The 16561-nt window shown below is 40.9% G+C and overlaps 2 protein-coding genes across 7 annotated transcripts; both read right to left on the bottom strand.

Moving 5' to 3' along the window:
• Nucleotides 1-80: 80 nt before the first annotated feature.
• On the bottom strand, nt 81-9361 carry LOC122001490 (formin-like protein 20). Of its 6 annotated transcripts, none has more exons than XM_042556259.1 (17): nt 9082-9361; nt 8265-8962; nt 7946-8167; nt 3656-7848; nt 3433-3550; nt 3253-3324; nt 2904-3002; nt 2721-2762; nt 2127-2207; nt 1980-2030; nt 1824-1905; nt 1652-1746; nt 1465-1536; nt 1265-1381; nt 1114-1182; nt 944-1010; nt 81-854 (listed from the first exon to the last, which is right to left on the bottom strand). In XM_042556259.1, exons 1-17 carry the CDS (start codon nt 9152-9154, stop codon nt 739-741), a joined length of 6267 nt encoding a protein of 2088 aa, XP_042412193.1. In that variant the 5' UTR covers nt 9155-9361; the 3' UTR covers nt 81-738. The 6 variants fall into 6 exon arrangements, 1 of the variants encoding a protein (XP_042412193.1); XR_006117387.1 differs by having other exon boundaries at nt 784-854; nt 1081-1182; XR_006117388.1 differs by lacking the exons at nt 81-854; nt 944-1010; nt 1114-1182 and having other exon boundaries at nt 1307-1381; nt 1657-1746.
• A 1199-nt stretch (nt 9362-10560) lies between these two features.
• On the bottom strand, nt 10561-11942 carry LOC122001489 (sulfated surface glycoprotein 185-like). Its single transcript, XM_042556258.1, has 3 exons — nt 11548-11942; nt 11331-11412; nt 10561-11243 (listed from the first exon to the last, which is right to left on the bottom strand). The coding sequence occupies exons 1-3, from the start codon at nt 11566-11568 to the stop codon at nt 10627-10629; spliced, it is 720 nt and encodes a 239-aa protein (XP_042412192.1). The 5' UTR covers nt 11569-11942; the 3' UTR covers nt 10561-10626.
• Nucleotides 11943-16561: the final 4619 nt, after the last annotated feature.

The following is a 16561-nucleotide window of genomic DNA, read 5'->3' as shown; positions in this document are numbered from 1 at the left end:
GTTTGTGGAATGAACGATCTCTGATGTGTTGTGTTGGTGAAGAATGAGGACAACATGAACAACAAAACCTGTCTCTTTAAATAGGACTTTAATTACAAAATTTTTTCACAAGAATTCCTAAAAAGAGTAGAAGAGCAAGATGATACAAATTTCTGAATCTTGGGCCTGTTTCACCCTCAATATATAATTAACACTTCTTTATCTACACTCATATCTGCTACCTACTATTTGATTAGAAAAATTAAAAAAAAAATATTACAATGGCATAAAGCTAAACTGTACATAATAAATCATGTGAGGTTTCAGGTTAGCTCTTCACAATGAGGGATTTCAGGCCTGGAGGCTGTTTTAGCCAAGAAGTTTAGTAAGTCGCCTTCAGTGGTTTATAGATCGGACTGGATTAGTCAATTCAACCGGTTGGGCGAACCGAGGAGAGGCTACCCTATCTCCCTACCCAAAACTGTATGGGTAAATTTCCCAGAAAAAAGTGTGAACCCAAAGGGGATTTCAAAAATACTGCCCCTCTTAAACAAGATGAACTGAAAGCAGTTTACCACTAAGGGGTTGTGCAGGAGGTGGAGTCCAGTCTGCAATTTTCTTAGTCATCTGACCGTGCAAAGATCTCAGATTGCTCGCTGGCCAAATCGTGTATGTACATCTCGGACACAACAATAGGCAGGGCAGAAAAAGCAATGCCTGGATGTGGATATGTCAGCTTCAGAGTCTCTTTCCTGTGTTTCACTTTGCCTCTTTTGACTTGTCCTCAGCTTTTTTCTTCTCGACCTCAGCCTGCTTGCAGTTCTCCTCATGTGCCCGCCGAAACAATCGTACAAAATTCAGAATAGTAGTGACGACTACATGTTCAATGTATCGATGGAATTCTCACAAATCCTCCTTGGTTTATCAAAGTAGCTATAGAGATTCTGGTTTAAAAATAAAGTACCTTGTTCGAACGGGCAGCGCGTAGGGTCTTCACCGAAATATAGCGCAAGTGAATCAGCATTTTTAGCCTGTCAGAATTTTAAAGACATTGATAAATCTTATAGTTCATATCAGAAATTTGAAGTAATAGGATATTACAATGAACATATAGTCCACGTTTCAGAGGCATACAACTGCAGTATTTAGTGCTGTCAAGGATGCGACTTGTGCTGCAGCAACCGAAGTGAACTCCTTCAAAGTCTAGACACAAATTTCTTCAGTGATACCAGCAACTCAAGTGTGAATCAACTGCAGCTTGAATTCAGAAAGTAGGAGCGCATACCTTGCAAAAAGTTTCTGATACTGGGCCATCGTTTTCTGAAGCTTTTAATTCCACTTCAACCTTTTCTAACCCCTTAACTATCTGCTGCTGTTCTTCTGCCACCGATTTCAATGGTATCTGCAAACACAAATATAGCCCTTTAGTATCATGAGAACCAAGAGCTTTGAGAGAGTAAGAAACTTGTATCGAAATTTAGAAACCTTTGATGCAGCTTCCAAGCTGACAAAAGCTTCGTGGAAATCCAGAAGTTGTGGGAACTTCTCAGCAAGGACCTGAAACTCATTAATAATGCATGAAATGTAACTTTAAAGTTCCAATCTGAAATCAAGTAGTAACAATCTCGGAGAGCATATTGAATCCTCATCCTTTTTTAACAAAAGACCACACCTTACATAGGTAATGCATCAAGGTCATCTTGTTATTAGTCGCACGAGTATCCGTAAGCTTTAGAAGGCTATCCAATTTGAAACCAACTGCAGATCCTATACAACATTGATAACAACAATCCATGAGAAAAGAATTAACATTAAAATCCTCAAAAACAAACAAGAAAGTAAACCTCTTGCAGTTCCCTGGTTTAGTGTGTTTCCGAGATATAAAATCTTTTTCATGATTTCCTTGAGCTTATCGGAGTTGCGAACCTGAAACGCCATAAAGAAAAAAAGAGTTATCTATCAGGTGCACTTGAAAATGCAAACATTTTCAAAGGATTTACCTCGTCACAAGCAGAATCAACAGTGTTCAAACTCTTCTTTATATCTGTCATCTGAAAAGAAAAATGATAGGGAAAATTTTCAAAATAATATTAAGAAATTTTTAGATATGCGAAGAGATTAGAGAAATAAAGAAATTATATATGGACCTGTGCATTGAACTGAATCTTGAATGCGAATACTCTCAACTTGGATTCAACTCGTGGCACTGTCATCAACTCTAAAAAGAACTGCATTACAATTGAGCATTAATTATTTTCTAATTCAAAATATATATCATCTAAAGTTATATTATTGGATAGAGATTAGATAAATATTCATGAACAGTGGAATTTTGAATGAACTATAATGCATAGAGGAAAGCACCTCATAGATGTGTGATCTATTTATGTGGGATGGGTTACCTAGATATGCATAGATAGTGTGTGCTTCCATTAAAAACCTAGAGTTTCAGATAAGGGAACTTCAGCAAATTTGCACAGATATACATATTGTTCTTCTAAGATGGGAAGCTATTTCCTCCAAATTTAAGGCTCTAGGGAAGAGTTTTGATTTATTATAGTTTCCTATTAGAAGTCACGAAAATACACAAATAATTTCTTTAGAATATTGTCATCAAACAATTTAGCTGTAACTGATAATAGAAACGCATGCAATTCAAACTATCTTCAATCAGTTAGCAAACATCATGGAATTTATGAATTAAAAAATTATCAATGAAAGATGGGTATGTATATATATACCTGTTCGCATTTTCCAAGACTTTCAATATTGCCGGTGTAACCCTAACAACCAAAGAATTGCAATAACAATTTTAATGAGGTTTCTCTCAAATAAGCCACATTCAAATTATTAAAAAAAAACATTTTTTTCTGCCACAACAATGTACAAGAATAGATAGAAAGGGCACAACGATATATACATGCCTTAAGAAGCTCCATTTCTTCCTTTGTGGGACAAAACTTTATTAAGTTTTCTACTTGATCGCCATCAAGAAGTGATTCATTCAATTCTAGAACAGCATTCTAAAAATTGGAAACATATAGGAAAAATAAGTTTAATTTTTTCTGATGAATTTGAAAAAGATTAGTTAACTACAAGGTCCACTCCGCATACTATGTTGTGTATACGTGGATGATACATTTATATATCTATTATTTTCTTTTGTTTCCTGGATGGAAAATAATATAAGAACAATTGTTCCATCCCCACATTGGCCTAACAAATAATAATAATATGATAATTACAAAATTTGTCAACAAAGGATGAACCTACCATCATCTCGGGCAATGGCATCTTGATTTTGGTTAGCATGATTTCAGTATTATTGGCTCGCCTTAGGTCAACCTACAAATTTTTAATTATGATATAGAAAGTAGTAAGGAAATTTCCAATTTATAAACACTCATTTCTTATAATAGAGATAATGTGTCAATTGAAACATAATTAAATTACCAAGTGAACTTTGTCGCTCTTGGCAGCGGCTTTGTTTTTTCCTTCAGATTTTCCATTTGGCTTCGGAGCAACAGCAGAGAAAAGAGTTTCAAGTTCTGATACATCAAACCCAGAAGTGCTGCATTTAAAAGTCATTCATTCTAAGTTTTAAGAAAATATATATGCAAATCTATATAAAAATAAATCAGAGATTATAGTATTTTAAAAGAGAAAAAATGTATACCTTTGAGCATCAGCATGCTTTTGTAGTTCAGCCCATAAGCTACCCTGCATTGCTTTAGTAACTTTCACCCAATGTAATGGCTTAAATGGTGACTTTCGAGCTGCTGCACCGGGTCCCATAGGGCGCCCCCTTCCTCCCGCCAAGGGATTTGGTGCCATCCCTCTCATTCCTTGTGAACCTGGAGGAGGTGGCGGAGCCCCAGGGCCTCCTGGTGGAGGTGGAGGGCCACCTCCAGGGATAGGCGGTGGAAGTGGAGCCCCACCTGGTAGCGGGGGAGGTGGAGCTCGTCCAAAACCACCGGGTGGTGGTGGTGGAGCAGGAGCTCCTCCGAAACATCCAATGGGTGGAGGAGGAGGTGGAGCTCCTCCAAAACCTCCAGGTGGTGGTGGTGGTGTAGGAGCTCCTCCAAAACATCCAATGGGTGGAGGAGGAGGTGGAGCTCCTCCAAAACCTCCAGGTGGTGGTGGTGGTGTAGGAGCTCCTCCGAAACTTCCAATGAGTGGAGGAGGAGGTGGGGCTCCTCCAAAACCAACGGGTGGTGGTGGTGGAGGAGGAGCTCCTCCAAAACCTCCAATGGATGGTGGAGGAGGTGGGGCTCCGCCAAAACCAACAGGTGGTGGTGGTGGTGGAGGAGCTCCTCCAAAATCTCCAATGGGTGAAGGGGGAGGGGGAGGGGGAGGGGGAGGGGGAGCTCCTCCAAAATTTCCAGGGGGCGGTAGCGGTAGTAAAGGAGGACCTTCTAAACCTCCGAATGGTGGTGGCGGAGCACGAGAGCCCTCAAAATCTATTGAGGGTGGTGGAGGTGGTGGAGGTGGAGGTGGTGGTGGTGGTGGTGGTGGTGCAACTTGCCCAAAACATCCAGGACGAGGTGGTGGTGTAGGAGGACACCCAAATTCTTTAAGAGGGGGTGGTGGTGGTGTAGGAGGGCACCCAAATTCTTTAGGAGGTGATGATGGTGGTGGTGTAGGAGGGCACCCAAATTCTTTAAGAGGAGGTGGTGGTGGTGTAAGAGGGCACCCAAATTCTTTAGGAGGTGATGATGGTGGGGCTTGTTGAGAACTTTCAGGAAGTGGTAGTAGAGGTAAAACATGCCCAAGATCACTTGCGGTTGATGGGGGAAGTGAGACTTGCTCTAATCCTCCAACAGATGAAACTAGAGCTGGAGTTTCCCCAGAACTATCAATGAGTAGAGAAGATCCTTCATAGCTTCTTGGTGGAGGGGGAGGGGGAGGGGGAGGGGGAGGTTGAACACAACCTTCTAATAGAGGAGGTGGAGGATAAGATTGAGCACAACCTCCATATATAAGAGGTGGAGGTGGAGGTGCTAGAGGTGTATTTGAAAATAGAAATAGTGGTTGAGCTTGCTCACAACAATTATATGGTGGTGGTGGTGAATATTGCACACAATTTGTAGGAGGTGGCGGCGACATTGGTGGCGGAGGTGGCGATGGAGGTGGCGGAGGTACTAATAAACTTTGCACACAACTTATAGGTGGTAGTGGTGGTGGCAATGGTGGGGTCTGTGACGGCAAATCTTGTGCAAAATTTGGAGGGGGAGGTGGTGGGATAGATGTTGATTGGGGACCTAGCTCACTACTTGTTGGAGGAAGCAGTGGCGATGGCTGTGGTGGTGGACCTTGCACATAATTTGTAGAAGGAGATGGTAGTAGCTGCGGTGTAGGCACTAGCTGTAAATCTTGTACACAACTTATAAGAGGAAGTAAAGGCAATTGCGGTGGCAAATTTTGCACACAAATCGTAGTAGCAATTGGAGGAGGAGGAGGAGGAGGTGGTGGTGGTGGTGGTGGTGGTGGAGTTAATGGTGAACTTTTTACACAACTTGTAACCGGCGGTAATGGCAATAGTGGTGAGGATGATGATGTTGAAACTTGTACATAATTTGTAGAAGGAGGAGGAGGAGGTGGACTAGAAGCTTTTCCAAATGCTTCTGATTGTTTTGAAAATAAAACTTTATCATTTCCTCCATATAAAAGAGAATCAGCTAGTTCTACACGTCCTTGATGGGAAACAGGCAGAGCTGGAGGTGGAGGTGGAGGTGGAGGTGGTGGTGGTGGTGGTGGAAATGACATTGGAGGTTGTGTGGAATTTTTAGGGGAGGATGGTGAAGAGGATGAAGGTTCCTCATAATTTCCAAGGAGAGTTGATGGAGGTGGGGTTTTGCAACTTTGGACTGCTGGTGGCAAAGATGACGGTAACCCACAAAATCCAAGAAGAGGAGGAGGAGGTGTTGGTGGTGGTGATGGTTGAGATTCTTTCAAATTACTTATAGGAGGAGGTGGACTTAGGTCTTTTTCAATTACTCCAATAGATTGCACTGAATGTGAAGCTTCAACTATCTTGCTACATAAAATTGGTAGAGATGTTCTCTGAACACTTTCAGAAGGTGAAATCGGAAGTGGAGGTGACGGAGGTGGTGGAGAACCTAATGGAGATGATGTTAAACACACATTATGTGTTCTTGGGGAAGAGGATGGTTGCACTATCTGTGGCATCAGAGGTAAATGTGATGATGCATTGTCAACTTCAACACAAGAAGATGGTAATGTGTCTGCAATATGCTTGTTAGTATATTTTATCCATGGAGGTGGGGGTGGAGGTGGAGGTGGAGGTGAAATTTTAACTCCTATATTTGTTGGAGGAGAAAGTAGAGATGGGTCACCTGGATGTGATGAGGAATTGACAAGTCCAATATATTCTTTATCAAATGTATCCTTCTCTACAGGTAAATTCAAAGGTAGAGAATGATAAACACTCTCTCCCAGAGGAGATGAAGAGGCCTTGGGAATGTTACTTAACCCTCTTCCACCTACTGATGATGTATAAGAAGGTTTAGTAAATTTAGAATCAGAAGGATGAGATGGTGCTGACAAATATGCATTAGAAATGGGAGCTGCAGCAGAATGAATAGAAGAAGAGGGTCGGACATGTGAAGGAATAAGAGATTGAAAAGTATGTGGTTGGGATGAGAAGGATGGGCCTACTGAAGGTAGATTTAAATTCAAAGGTAATGAATTTAAAGCTGAAGATTGCAATAGAGGATCCATTTTCATAGACCGAAGTTGATCAGACAATTGTGAAGATAAAGCCGCGATCAGAGCAATAGAATTACATAGCATCTGAGGATCTGGAACTGGGGGAGGAGAAGCTTCCAATGTTTCAGTAATCTGTGGAGATGTAGAGAATACAGATGATGATGTTCGAGAGTTTGTAAACTGCAGTGTTGGGGAAGGAACTATCTTCTCACTTGTTGAAGATATATTAGATTTGGCACGAGATAAGGATGGTGATGGAGGTGGAGGTGGTGGCCGTGGTGGCAGTGGAGGAGGTGGTGGGGATGAGCGAGGCAAAGCATCTGAAATAACAGGCCGTCCATATGTATGCATTGCCTCTGAAACTTGCTTCGTTTTAAGCGATGATGATGGCACTAGCAGAGATCCACAAGTTACAGTGGTGCCTGTAGAAGCAGTAACTGCACGTATAGCTTCTTCGGCATCTTCCTTCTCAAAAAATCCACGAGTTTTGGACAGCATGTGAGATTGTGATGGCTCATGTACCAAACTTGAATCACTGCTTTGGCTGGAATGGAACAAGTGTGCCTTTGATTTTAGAAATTCAATGGCATTCCCCATACTTTCCTGCTTGCCAATCTCGTCATTAGATAAAGAAGAAGACAGCGATTGTTTGTTATGGACAAGAAGTAGTTCCATTTTCTCGTTTTCATTCGCATCCCCGCAAGTCTTTCTTAATTCAAAACTTTCTGAATTCTTTCTTGACTTTTCTGCTCTCCTTTTCTCTTCAAATGAGAAATTTTTGGAGTTTGTTTTGTGGATCAACTTGTCCATGAGAATTTTCCCTTGTTTGGCATAGGCTCTATCCATGTTTCCTTCTATAGATCCCTCTCCAGGCAGAATAATCCCATCGTCCAAAAGACTAAATTGTTCAGGAGTAAAAGATTCCAACTGGTTTCTGTCAGGAACTAAAGCCTCTAATGTGTTTGAAAAAATAGCTGACTGCATATCAAGATCCCTTTGCCCATCATGCCATTCAGGACTACTAAAGATCTCTTCTGCCTCAAAGAACTCTTCTGCCGAGCCAACTTCCATCTCATCCTCAACTATAACTCCCATTTCGGTGGAACTATCGGAACCGGCTTCAAACTCTGAAAAGAGTACCTGATTCAGAGATGAATTGCTTTCAACCCCAAAATACTAAGCAAAGGCAAAAGAGTGCCCATCACACTAGTCAAAAAACAAAGATGATCGATTGTACCTCTGCATTGAAGTCCTTTGGAAAGCGGTCCTTAGCATCCCAAGCAATGTCAATATCCTCAAGAGTTAGCATCAAAATATAAGATTGAACGAAGGTCGTGTTGAACATCACCCTGAACATTATCACCTCTTCTTCCAGATACTCATCCACGTTGATGCATTCGAGGACCAAATCCCCTTGAACACAACAGCGGACATTTAACTTTATTGGTGCATTTTCAGCCTGCGATTATTAAAAAAAAATAAAAATAAAAAAAATAAGAAGGTAATGATATGGAATTAAGTAAGAACAATGGCATTATTTCTCCAAGCATTTCGACCTGTCTATAATGGCGAACATGCTTCCTTGTCTTGGCCGTGGAGAAAAGAAGCTTGGAACTTCTGTCGGCAGGGAAGAGAGGATCCTGACCATAGACACGGACGATGGGCCTGCAACCTCCTCGTCCATCAAAATTGGGCACGACTCTCAGAATCAAGCAATCCAAGGTGAAGGGAGTATCCTGAGGAGGCCATGAATCGCTACCAATCTTGGAAATGTATTGCAGGTATCTGATATGGGAAGGCTGAGGGTTCAACGGAGACAACAGTTGAAGCAATTCCTTGGGCGCCTGCTTGTACACCATCTCCAGCGTCCTCTGTTCTCCACTGTACTGCCGCCGGTAAAGCAGGAGGCTGGCGAGCATGAAGGCGAGAATCGGCCACCCGCCTCGCTCGCAATGCATCATCAGCACATTTTGCTGCCGTTCGAAGGGCAGCCAGCTCTCGCACAACCGCAGGAAGTGGTGGATGATCTCCAGGGGAAGAACCGGGCAGCCTTCGTAATGGCGAGGGTAGCTCCGGGTGGTGATGTCGTAGTGGGACAAGATGTGGGAGATGTTGCTCTCCACCTCGCCCTCGAAATTGATGACCAGGAAGGAAGCGTCGGGGAAATGCTCGCGGAGTTGGAAAACGATCTCCTCTACATACTTGTGGTAATCGTCTTCTTCCATCGTTTCCGAAGAAAAACAACAATCGAACACTGAAACCCACCCCCAAATCGATCGTAAGTAACAGACGAAGAAGAAGAAGAAGAAGAAGAAGAAGAAGAAGAAGAAGAAGACGAAGAAGATTCGAGAAAGAATGAGGAAGATGAATTACCGTAGACCCTATCGGTGATCTCCAGAAGTCGATCGGGCGGCTTCCGGTAGAAGAGCCTCCTAAAGAGCGCCATCCGCCGGCGCCGCCACCGGCGGCCGTGGTTCCTGCCTTCCGATCCAAATCCCTGGAGCTACGAATGTTCCAGCGCCGATTAGGGGACCGGGAGGCGGGACCAGCGCGTCCAGCTTGCGACGCGACGGGGAGATCGAAGGCGTTTCGCCGGAGCAGCGAGCGCGTCGCCGGGAATAGAGATGGGAAAAACAAAAAAGGTTGTGCAGAAATGGCGATGTTTCTTTTTTTCCAACTTTTTTTTTGGAGGAGGCCAATAAAGCCAGCTCAGCCGCGGGCACCACCAACGCCGGGCGGCTTCTCGTTGCCTCAGCCGACGTGGCGAGTCCACCCCGCCGCACCAGCTCGGAGCCACCTTTTATAAATCGAAACTCCCTGTTGCGGGTCCCGCCCGGAATGCGCAAGTACTCCGGTTAAATGGACGGTGGGCATAGGGGTCAGTTTTGGTCGAGTACACATACTTGTTTTGGATTTTGTGGGGTCGATTGGTTGAGACGCGGCAAGTGGGTCGAGCATGGATGTTCATTAAACTAAAACTTTGTATTAGTTTCAAAATTATTTATTTATTTATTTTAAAAAGAATTAATTATTTTAATGGTCTTAATCTCAGCGAACAAAATAGATAGATGCTGACCCGATAAAATCTTATTTTTATTTATTTAATATTATAATAACATCCCATTTATATACGTCTCTATAATTGTCGACCCATTGACATAGTGATTTAATTTACATTGAAACTATATTTAAATTATTCAAATGAGGCAAATGAGTATTTCCCACTTGACATAGCTCAATTAGCTTTCCCAGATGACTTGGGTCATTGGGCTCATTTTAAGCATAACCCATTCAATTTATTGACTTGATATGCTTTTGATATTTGAGTATATATTGATTAGAGTGAAAAATGAAATAAAAATAGTCTTTGAATGTGATAAGGAATATATATATTCGTTTGACATAAAGCCAAAAGGAATCTACTTTCTTTCTTTGTTTTTTTTTTTTTTTTTTTTTATTGAATCAATTTGAGCCTTAAGCAAAGCCTTTAACTTGCGTCCTAAACGAATTCTCAAACACTGTGAACTATTATCTCAATGTCGATTCTACTTAGGGATGGAGAAAAGTTGACCTTGAACTACTAAATCCAAAATTATAATTATCAAGGTGTAAAAAGTCTAATAGCGTAAGAATAGAGGAATCTTCCATTTCCTTCCCATACCGGTGACTAGACCACATGCCACAGTCCACAGCACAACTACTTAGTGGGACCCTCATGCGTCATTCACGTTTGTCGTCGCCAACCGGTAGGTAACCCATCCCACTCGTGCACCACCACGGCGCATCGGCACATTCGGCGAATCGGCGTAGCATCCACCGCCGGCGATGGACGGGCCACACAAAGTCGATGCATTTGTAAATGAAAACATGCGCTTGCTTGTTATTCTTATTGTTGTCGATCGCTAGAGAATTATTAGATTACATGACGGAGCAGCCATAGGAAGGCTCGTCTTCGCACACTATCTTGTAGCCTTGCTCTTCGAAGCAGGGGAAGCCGCCGTAATACACTGGCTGCGGAGGAGGAACGGCCGCCGGTGGAGGTGGGCCGTCGGAGACGTGGCCGCAGGAGCAGCAGCGGCAGCGACCGTGGCGCGGCTCGTAGCAGGGACACGGCTGGTAGCAGCAGGGCCATACCGGGGTCGGGAACGCCCACATCGGAAACTTAAGCAGCACCTCCGGCGGAGGCGCCGGCTTCGGCTTCGGCTTCGGCGGGGGTTCCGGTGCGGGAGGGGGCGGCGGCTCTGGGGCCGGCGGCGGAGGTGGTTCCGGCGCGGGTGGCGGTGGCGGATCGGGTGCGGGCGGCGGAGGTACAGGAGCGGGGGGCGGCGGGGTGGGTTCGGGCGGGGGAGGAGCTGGCTTTGGCTCGGGCGGCGGCGGCGGCGGAGGTGGGTCTGGTTTTTTGATTTGGATGTCCTTAATCACCTTGCGCGCCATGCAGCAGAGCTTCTTGATGAAGCAGTCCGGATTGAAAGCGCCGGAGACGGTGACCGTGCCCTTCTTATCATCGAAAACGATGGAATTGACCTTGAATCGCTCTAAAACACACAACAAAACCTGTTACTATCTAACTCTACTCTACTCCGAAACTTAAAAAAGTAGTAACTAAATAAATAAATTCTAACTCTGGAGCTTGCACAGAGTGCTCTTGATCTTCTTGGAGCAGCAACAGCATTCGAGATCAACCTTGATGATGACTGTGGCGATCTGTGACAGACAATTCAGAAATGCAGATTACATAACAAAGAAGAGAAAACTACCCCTTAAATTCTTTTACAGAACAACATAGTAAATTGAATTGTTGAAAGATCAGCATAATAAGGGATATGGAAAATGGAGTACCTTGGGCTCTTTCTCACCCATGTCTTGCAAGTTGTGGAACTACTCTGGAAATTTAGGGTGGAAAAGGGCTATCTTTATAGATGCAGCAACTCTTCATTTAAAAATAAAAAAAAAAAATCCTAGTTTAAAAAACAATGTACGCAAAGGTGATGGACCAACTAGTCAATAATATGTGGCAAGCCTAAATGTGATGAATCTTCACCGACTATATATCTGCTTGCTAAATTACTCAATTCAAGAATCACACATGCAGCTTTAACTTCACCATTCATTAATTATTGCTGCTTGCATTGTTTTTCACAACACAACGACCATTGAGGATACGATTAAGACGCATGCTCACAAGATTTTGGCACTGTCTGTCAAGATCTAATACACCACTCAACTCGGAGTATAGAGGTAATTATGTCTGAATTATTCATTCACTGAGGTGGCTCTTTCAAACCCCTTCTTTGTAAAGCTCTTTATGATCTCTATATATGGCCTTTAGCTGTCTTAAATACCAGCAGCAGATATCAATCACCCTTTAACCTAACATCACCATTCCTCAAACTTTTTCCATGACTCAAATTGGTGGTTTGAGTAGGAAATATTCTTGTAGCATAATATTACTCCTTGAGAAAGATAACTGTTATGGCTCATATCCATACTGATCATATCGACGAGGCCTAATAACTTAAGAGGCCAGCAACAGCAACAAATTAGTGTTAAAGTGAAGTAAGAAAATATAATACATCCCTTTCACTTGTCAATCATTTTTGTATATACACTGGAATAGTTGTCATCATCCGCTGCTAGCCACCAAATCCACTCATGGCCCAACTAAAGAAGCTAAAAGAACATTACAAACAATTAATTAAGAAAACACGAAAAGAGTCAAATTCAGCCCCAATAGGTTCAGAATTAACGCAAGAGTCCGGTGCTAGTAAGCTAGCTACCAAATGTTAGAGGGGACAAGTACTATACCTTATATTGACTATGATTATCGACTCATGCCACATCAATTGAGTACTGTTTCTTACTAAATAGAAGGTTTTAAAGCCACTTGACATTTGCTAAGTTTAAATGTCGATATACCACAAACTTAGCTTCCTCCTTGGCTTTGTTTATGAATCAAACTACATCGTATCTAGCTTTCTTTTTCCCCACTACAAGATATCGATTCTAACAAACAAATGTCGTCCTCGAAAAGCCTAAGACCACACCTTTCTTTGCATTACTCTTCATAGGTGGCAAAGCAAAGCTAGTAGGTGCCGTGGTATTTAAAAAGGCACTTTCTAGGAAGAACCTAATTCTCTATTCTCTTCGCCATTCATTTCTCTTTACACAAAGAAAAAGTTGTTCCCTTTACATTAAAAAGGTGTCGAAACCATTAGGGATGCAAATTAGTGGTGCAATATCAACAAGTGCTAGAGGTCTCAAACAGTTTGCACTCTTTCAGTGTTTTGCAACGACACGACTTTCCTAATCTTTTTTTCATATCGCAACAAAAACAGAAATTTATTCTGAACACGTCTCTAAACCTTTCTTATTTAGCAGAGCGATATCAACACAAGTGTCGGTGATCTCAAATAAGTGGCACACATTACAACTTCCTAATCTTTCAAATCGAAAGTGACACTGAACCTTCTTCGCTAATTTACAACTAAGCATCAATCGAACGCACTTACTAAAATTCAAACTGGGAAGAAAACAAAAGAGCTAGCAACAGGAGAATGCCAACGAAAGGAAAGCGGCAAATTCAAAAGGACATAATTCAAGTTTGGTTTTATCCAAAAACACGTACCCAAGTTCCATTATTCCAAAAAAATTATTGATTTCTCTTCTTTTCTTTCCTCCCTCATTTTCATCCAACATATAATCTCTTTACTTTTCTCTTGCCCTCGGTTGAGGGCGTCCAGTTATCATCCAGATACTCGTGATTGATTTCTAATTGTGATACATTTTTATAGATTTTCCTTCAAATGGGATGCGTAATCAAAAGATGTTGGGCTTCTAGACCGCCCGCCACAAGAGCTTCCCGATTTATCCTGGTGACCGGTGAAAAACTTCTGTGGGGGCTTCACTGATCATACTGGATTCGACGTTACCTGATTTGATTAATCATTTTTCTCTTCTCTCTCCTAATTGTACTCTCTTCTCTTTACTCTAAAATTAATTTAAACTTACTCTAAATTTATTTATTTTTAATTTTAATTTTAATAAAAAATTAAAAAAATATATAAAAGAAAATCAACACTATAGTTTGTGCTGGTTGACCCACGATCATAACTTAGCCCACATGTATTATGACCAGGATTGGACACTATATATACCTTCTACACACTCCACACTTCCATCTCATTCATAAATTCAAGTCATCTAGGTCCATCAACAGATTTCGATTAAAACTCATTGATGAACTTAGATAACTTTGATCGAACTCATTCCAACTCCTGTAGCTTTCTATAGTTCCTAGGAGTCTAAGGGTGTCCTCCATTATCATCGTAAAAAATTCTTAGCATTGCTCAGAAAGTTTAGAAAGTTTCAAACTTTGTGTCAATTGACATTGACCTATAACTTCATATAGGAGACTCAGAACCAAAATTTCTCACCATATCTACCTTTTATACACTCCACACTTCCATCTTATTATAAAAATTCAGAAATCTAAATCATCTAGGTTTATCAATGAGTTTTGGTCAAAACTCATTGATGAACCTATAAAACTCTAATCAGACTCATTATAACTCCTATGTATTTATTATGTGGACCTGAATCTTGTTAGGATCTCTGTGTCCGACTAAAGGGGGTGAATAACTTCTCTTCGATTTTTACCTACAACTTATTAGCGGAAGCAAAAACAATGAAAGTACTAGAATAAAATAACAAGAATGTAATGCTAACTCATTGATTTTCTTGGTCTCCACCTCCTTGAGGTGACTAATCCAAGGGTCCGCACACATGATCAAGCATACACTATGATCTTTAATGTGTGTAGATTATATATATTTTTATGTATATTTTAATGCACATTCACTTGCTTCCTTTATGTATGTTCTATGCAATTTCACCCCTCTTTATCATATTTTAGCATAATTATTTTCTTTGTTGGAGATCTACTCTTTATTCACTTTTCTATTGATATGATGCATTTTTGGAGTGAAAACGGTGTTAAGACATGATTTGAAGAGATCAAAGAAGAAAAGCAGAGCCTAGCCGTATGTTTCCACACGGTCGTGGTTCCACACCCATGGGCAAGTAGCACATGGTCGTGCCACTCCACTAGAGCACAAGCAAGTCCAGGACTTGTGGTTTCACACGATCATGCCAGATTTCCAGAAGTGAAGCAAGGTCGAGTAGTAAAATGATGGCTCCTCCCTCATGGTTGCAGCCACCTCATCGACCTCGGTCGGAATGACTGGTGGGATATCCTCCTTAGCCTCGTTTGAAACGTCAGGCTGAGAACCCACTCTCTAAGGCAACCCCCCCTAAGTAGTAACATCTATATGTATTAATGTAAGCTGACGCTGACCAATATCATCATATGCACTAAGGGAAGTAAGTGTACTCTGGGTTATATCTACCCTTATGATAAAAAATATAAAAGTTAAAATGTGACAGTAAGACATATGAACCTGTCTCATAGTGATGAGACTGGATGCTTGAATGATATTCTAAAACATATGTAATGCAATGTCGTTATCTAGTCGCTGGCATAATGCATAAAGGAAGAAAGAGTGGGAGGGTCATATCATTGCAACATCGGGAGATGTGATCAACAAAATGCAGGTGGTAAGAACTCTATATAGGATAAAGTCGTGAACCTTAAGAGAGAGAGATCTGAAGTCAATCATAATGGGCACTCTCTCCCCAAAAAAATGCATATAGGTAGTATCCAATGTAATATGGGATTAGGGTTTTCCAAATGACAAATCCCTACTAGGATAACACAAAAATGGGCATGCAGACCGCCTAACTCCTAAACTATCTTATAGTAGAGTGGGTGAGAACTTAAAATCCTTATCACCTACTCTGGGGGAGTATGTCAAGTCATCGACTTTAACTAAGTTGTTATAAAATTGAGCACATGTCTAAGTTTACTGAATGACTACAATAAACTAATCTATCTAACTTATAAGTCTATAACTTCTATAATTGGGGTACAATAACAGGTAAAGAACGCCCTACCTAGGAATCTAGATTTTAATGCAATATATATACGATCTAGGAAATCTAACCTAAGACACTCAGTAGGGAATTTGGCATCGGCAGAGGGGACTGCTGGAACTAGCCAGGTATATACATGCAAATATTCAAGAAAAACACATAAATATAGAAAAAATAACTAGATAGATCGAGTTAGAAGGTACCTAGGAGGCATAATTGGGGTTTTGAAGGTGAAGAGAAAAGTGAAAGAAAGTGGCTGGAGGGCGCCTTCCAAAGGTTTTTTTGCAAACAAAAATCTTCGTTGTTCACTGTTGAAATTTGGGTTGAAGGAGCCTTCAGGCCAACAGAAGGCACCTTCCATGCGTTATGGAGGGCACCTTCAAATGCGTTGAAGGCACTTTCATTCAATTGGGCGAGAATTTTGCGACCCTTCCAAGGGCTCCTACTATTGTATCAGAGGAGCCTTTGATAAGTTTTTTTAGTTAAGTTTAAATTTAATTTTAATTTTAATTTTAATTCTGGGTTTAAATTTTAATTTAATTTTTAATTTAAGTTTTAATTTTTAATTTTAAGTGTAATTTAAGTTTTATTTTATTTTATTTTAATTTGAATTTGAATTGTAATTTAATTTAACTTAAATTTAAATTTAAATTAATTTCCATTTTCATTTTAATTTAATTTAATTTAATTTAATTCGATTTAATTTTAATTTTAATTTGATTTAATTAATTTAATTTAAATTTTAATTTTAATTTTAATTTAATTTAAATTTAAATTTAAATTTTCTAATCATCTCATCCAGTCTAAGTTTTCAGACAAAGGTATCCTATCATTTTGTGAGATGAGTTAAGTTGAACTTTTAGGA

This window comes from Zingiber officinale, chromosome 7A (assembly GCF_018446385.1).
Source record: "Zingiber officinale cultivar Zhangliang chromosome 7A, Zo_v1.1, whole genome shotgun sequence".
In the NCBI taxonomy this organism is placed as follows: Eukaryota; Viridiplantae; Streptophyta; class Magnoliopsida; order Zingiberales; family Zingiberaceae; genus Zingiber; species Zingiber officinale.
This window is presented reverse-complemented; position numbering and strand designations above follow the sequence as displayed.

Excerpts from the sequence above, each read along its gene's own strand:
- LOC122001490 (XM_042556259.1), bottom strand. The coding sequence starts at position 9,154 with ATGGCGCTCTTTAGGAGGCTCTTCTACCGGAAGCCGCCCGATCGACTT. Across the intron at positions 3,325-3,432 it reads AGAGCGACAAAGTTCACTTG|GTTGACCTAAGGCGAGCCAA; the intron begins GTAATTTAATTA and ends AAAAATTTGTAG. Across the intron at positions 1,183-1,264 it reads TATCAGAAACTTTTTGCAAG|ACTTTGAAGGAGTTCACTTC; the intron begins GTATGCGCTCCT and ends ATTTGTGTCTAG.
- LOC122001489 (XM_042556258.1), bottom strand. The coding sequence starts at position 11,568 with ATGGGTGAGAAAGAGCCCAAG. Across the intron at positions 11,413-11,547 it reads TGGGTGAGAAAGAGCCCAAG|ATCGCCACAGTCATCATCAA; the intron begins GTACTCCATTTT and ends TGTCTGTCACAG. Across the intron at positions 11,244-11,330 it reads CACTCTGTGCAAGCTCCAGA|AGCGATTCAAGGTCAATTCC; the intron begins GTTAGAATTTAT and ends TGTGTGTTTTAG.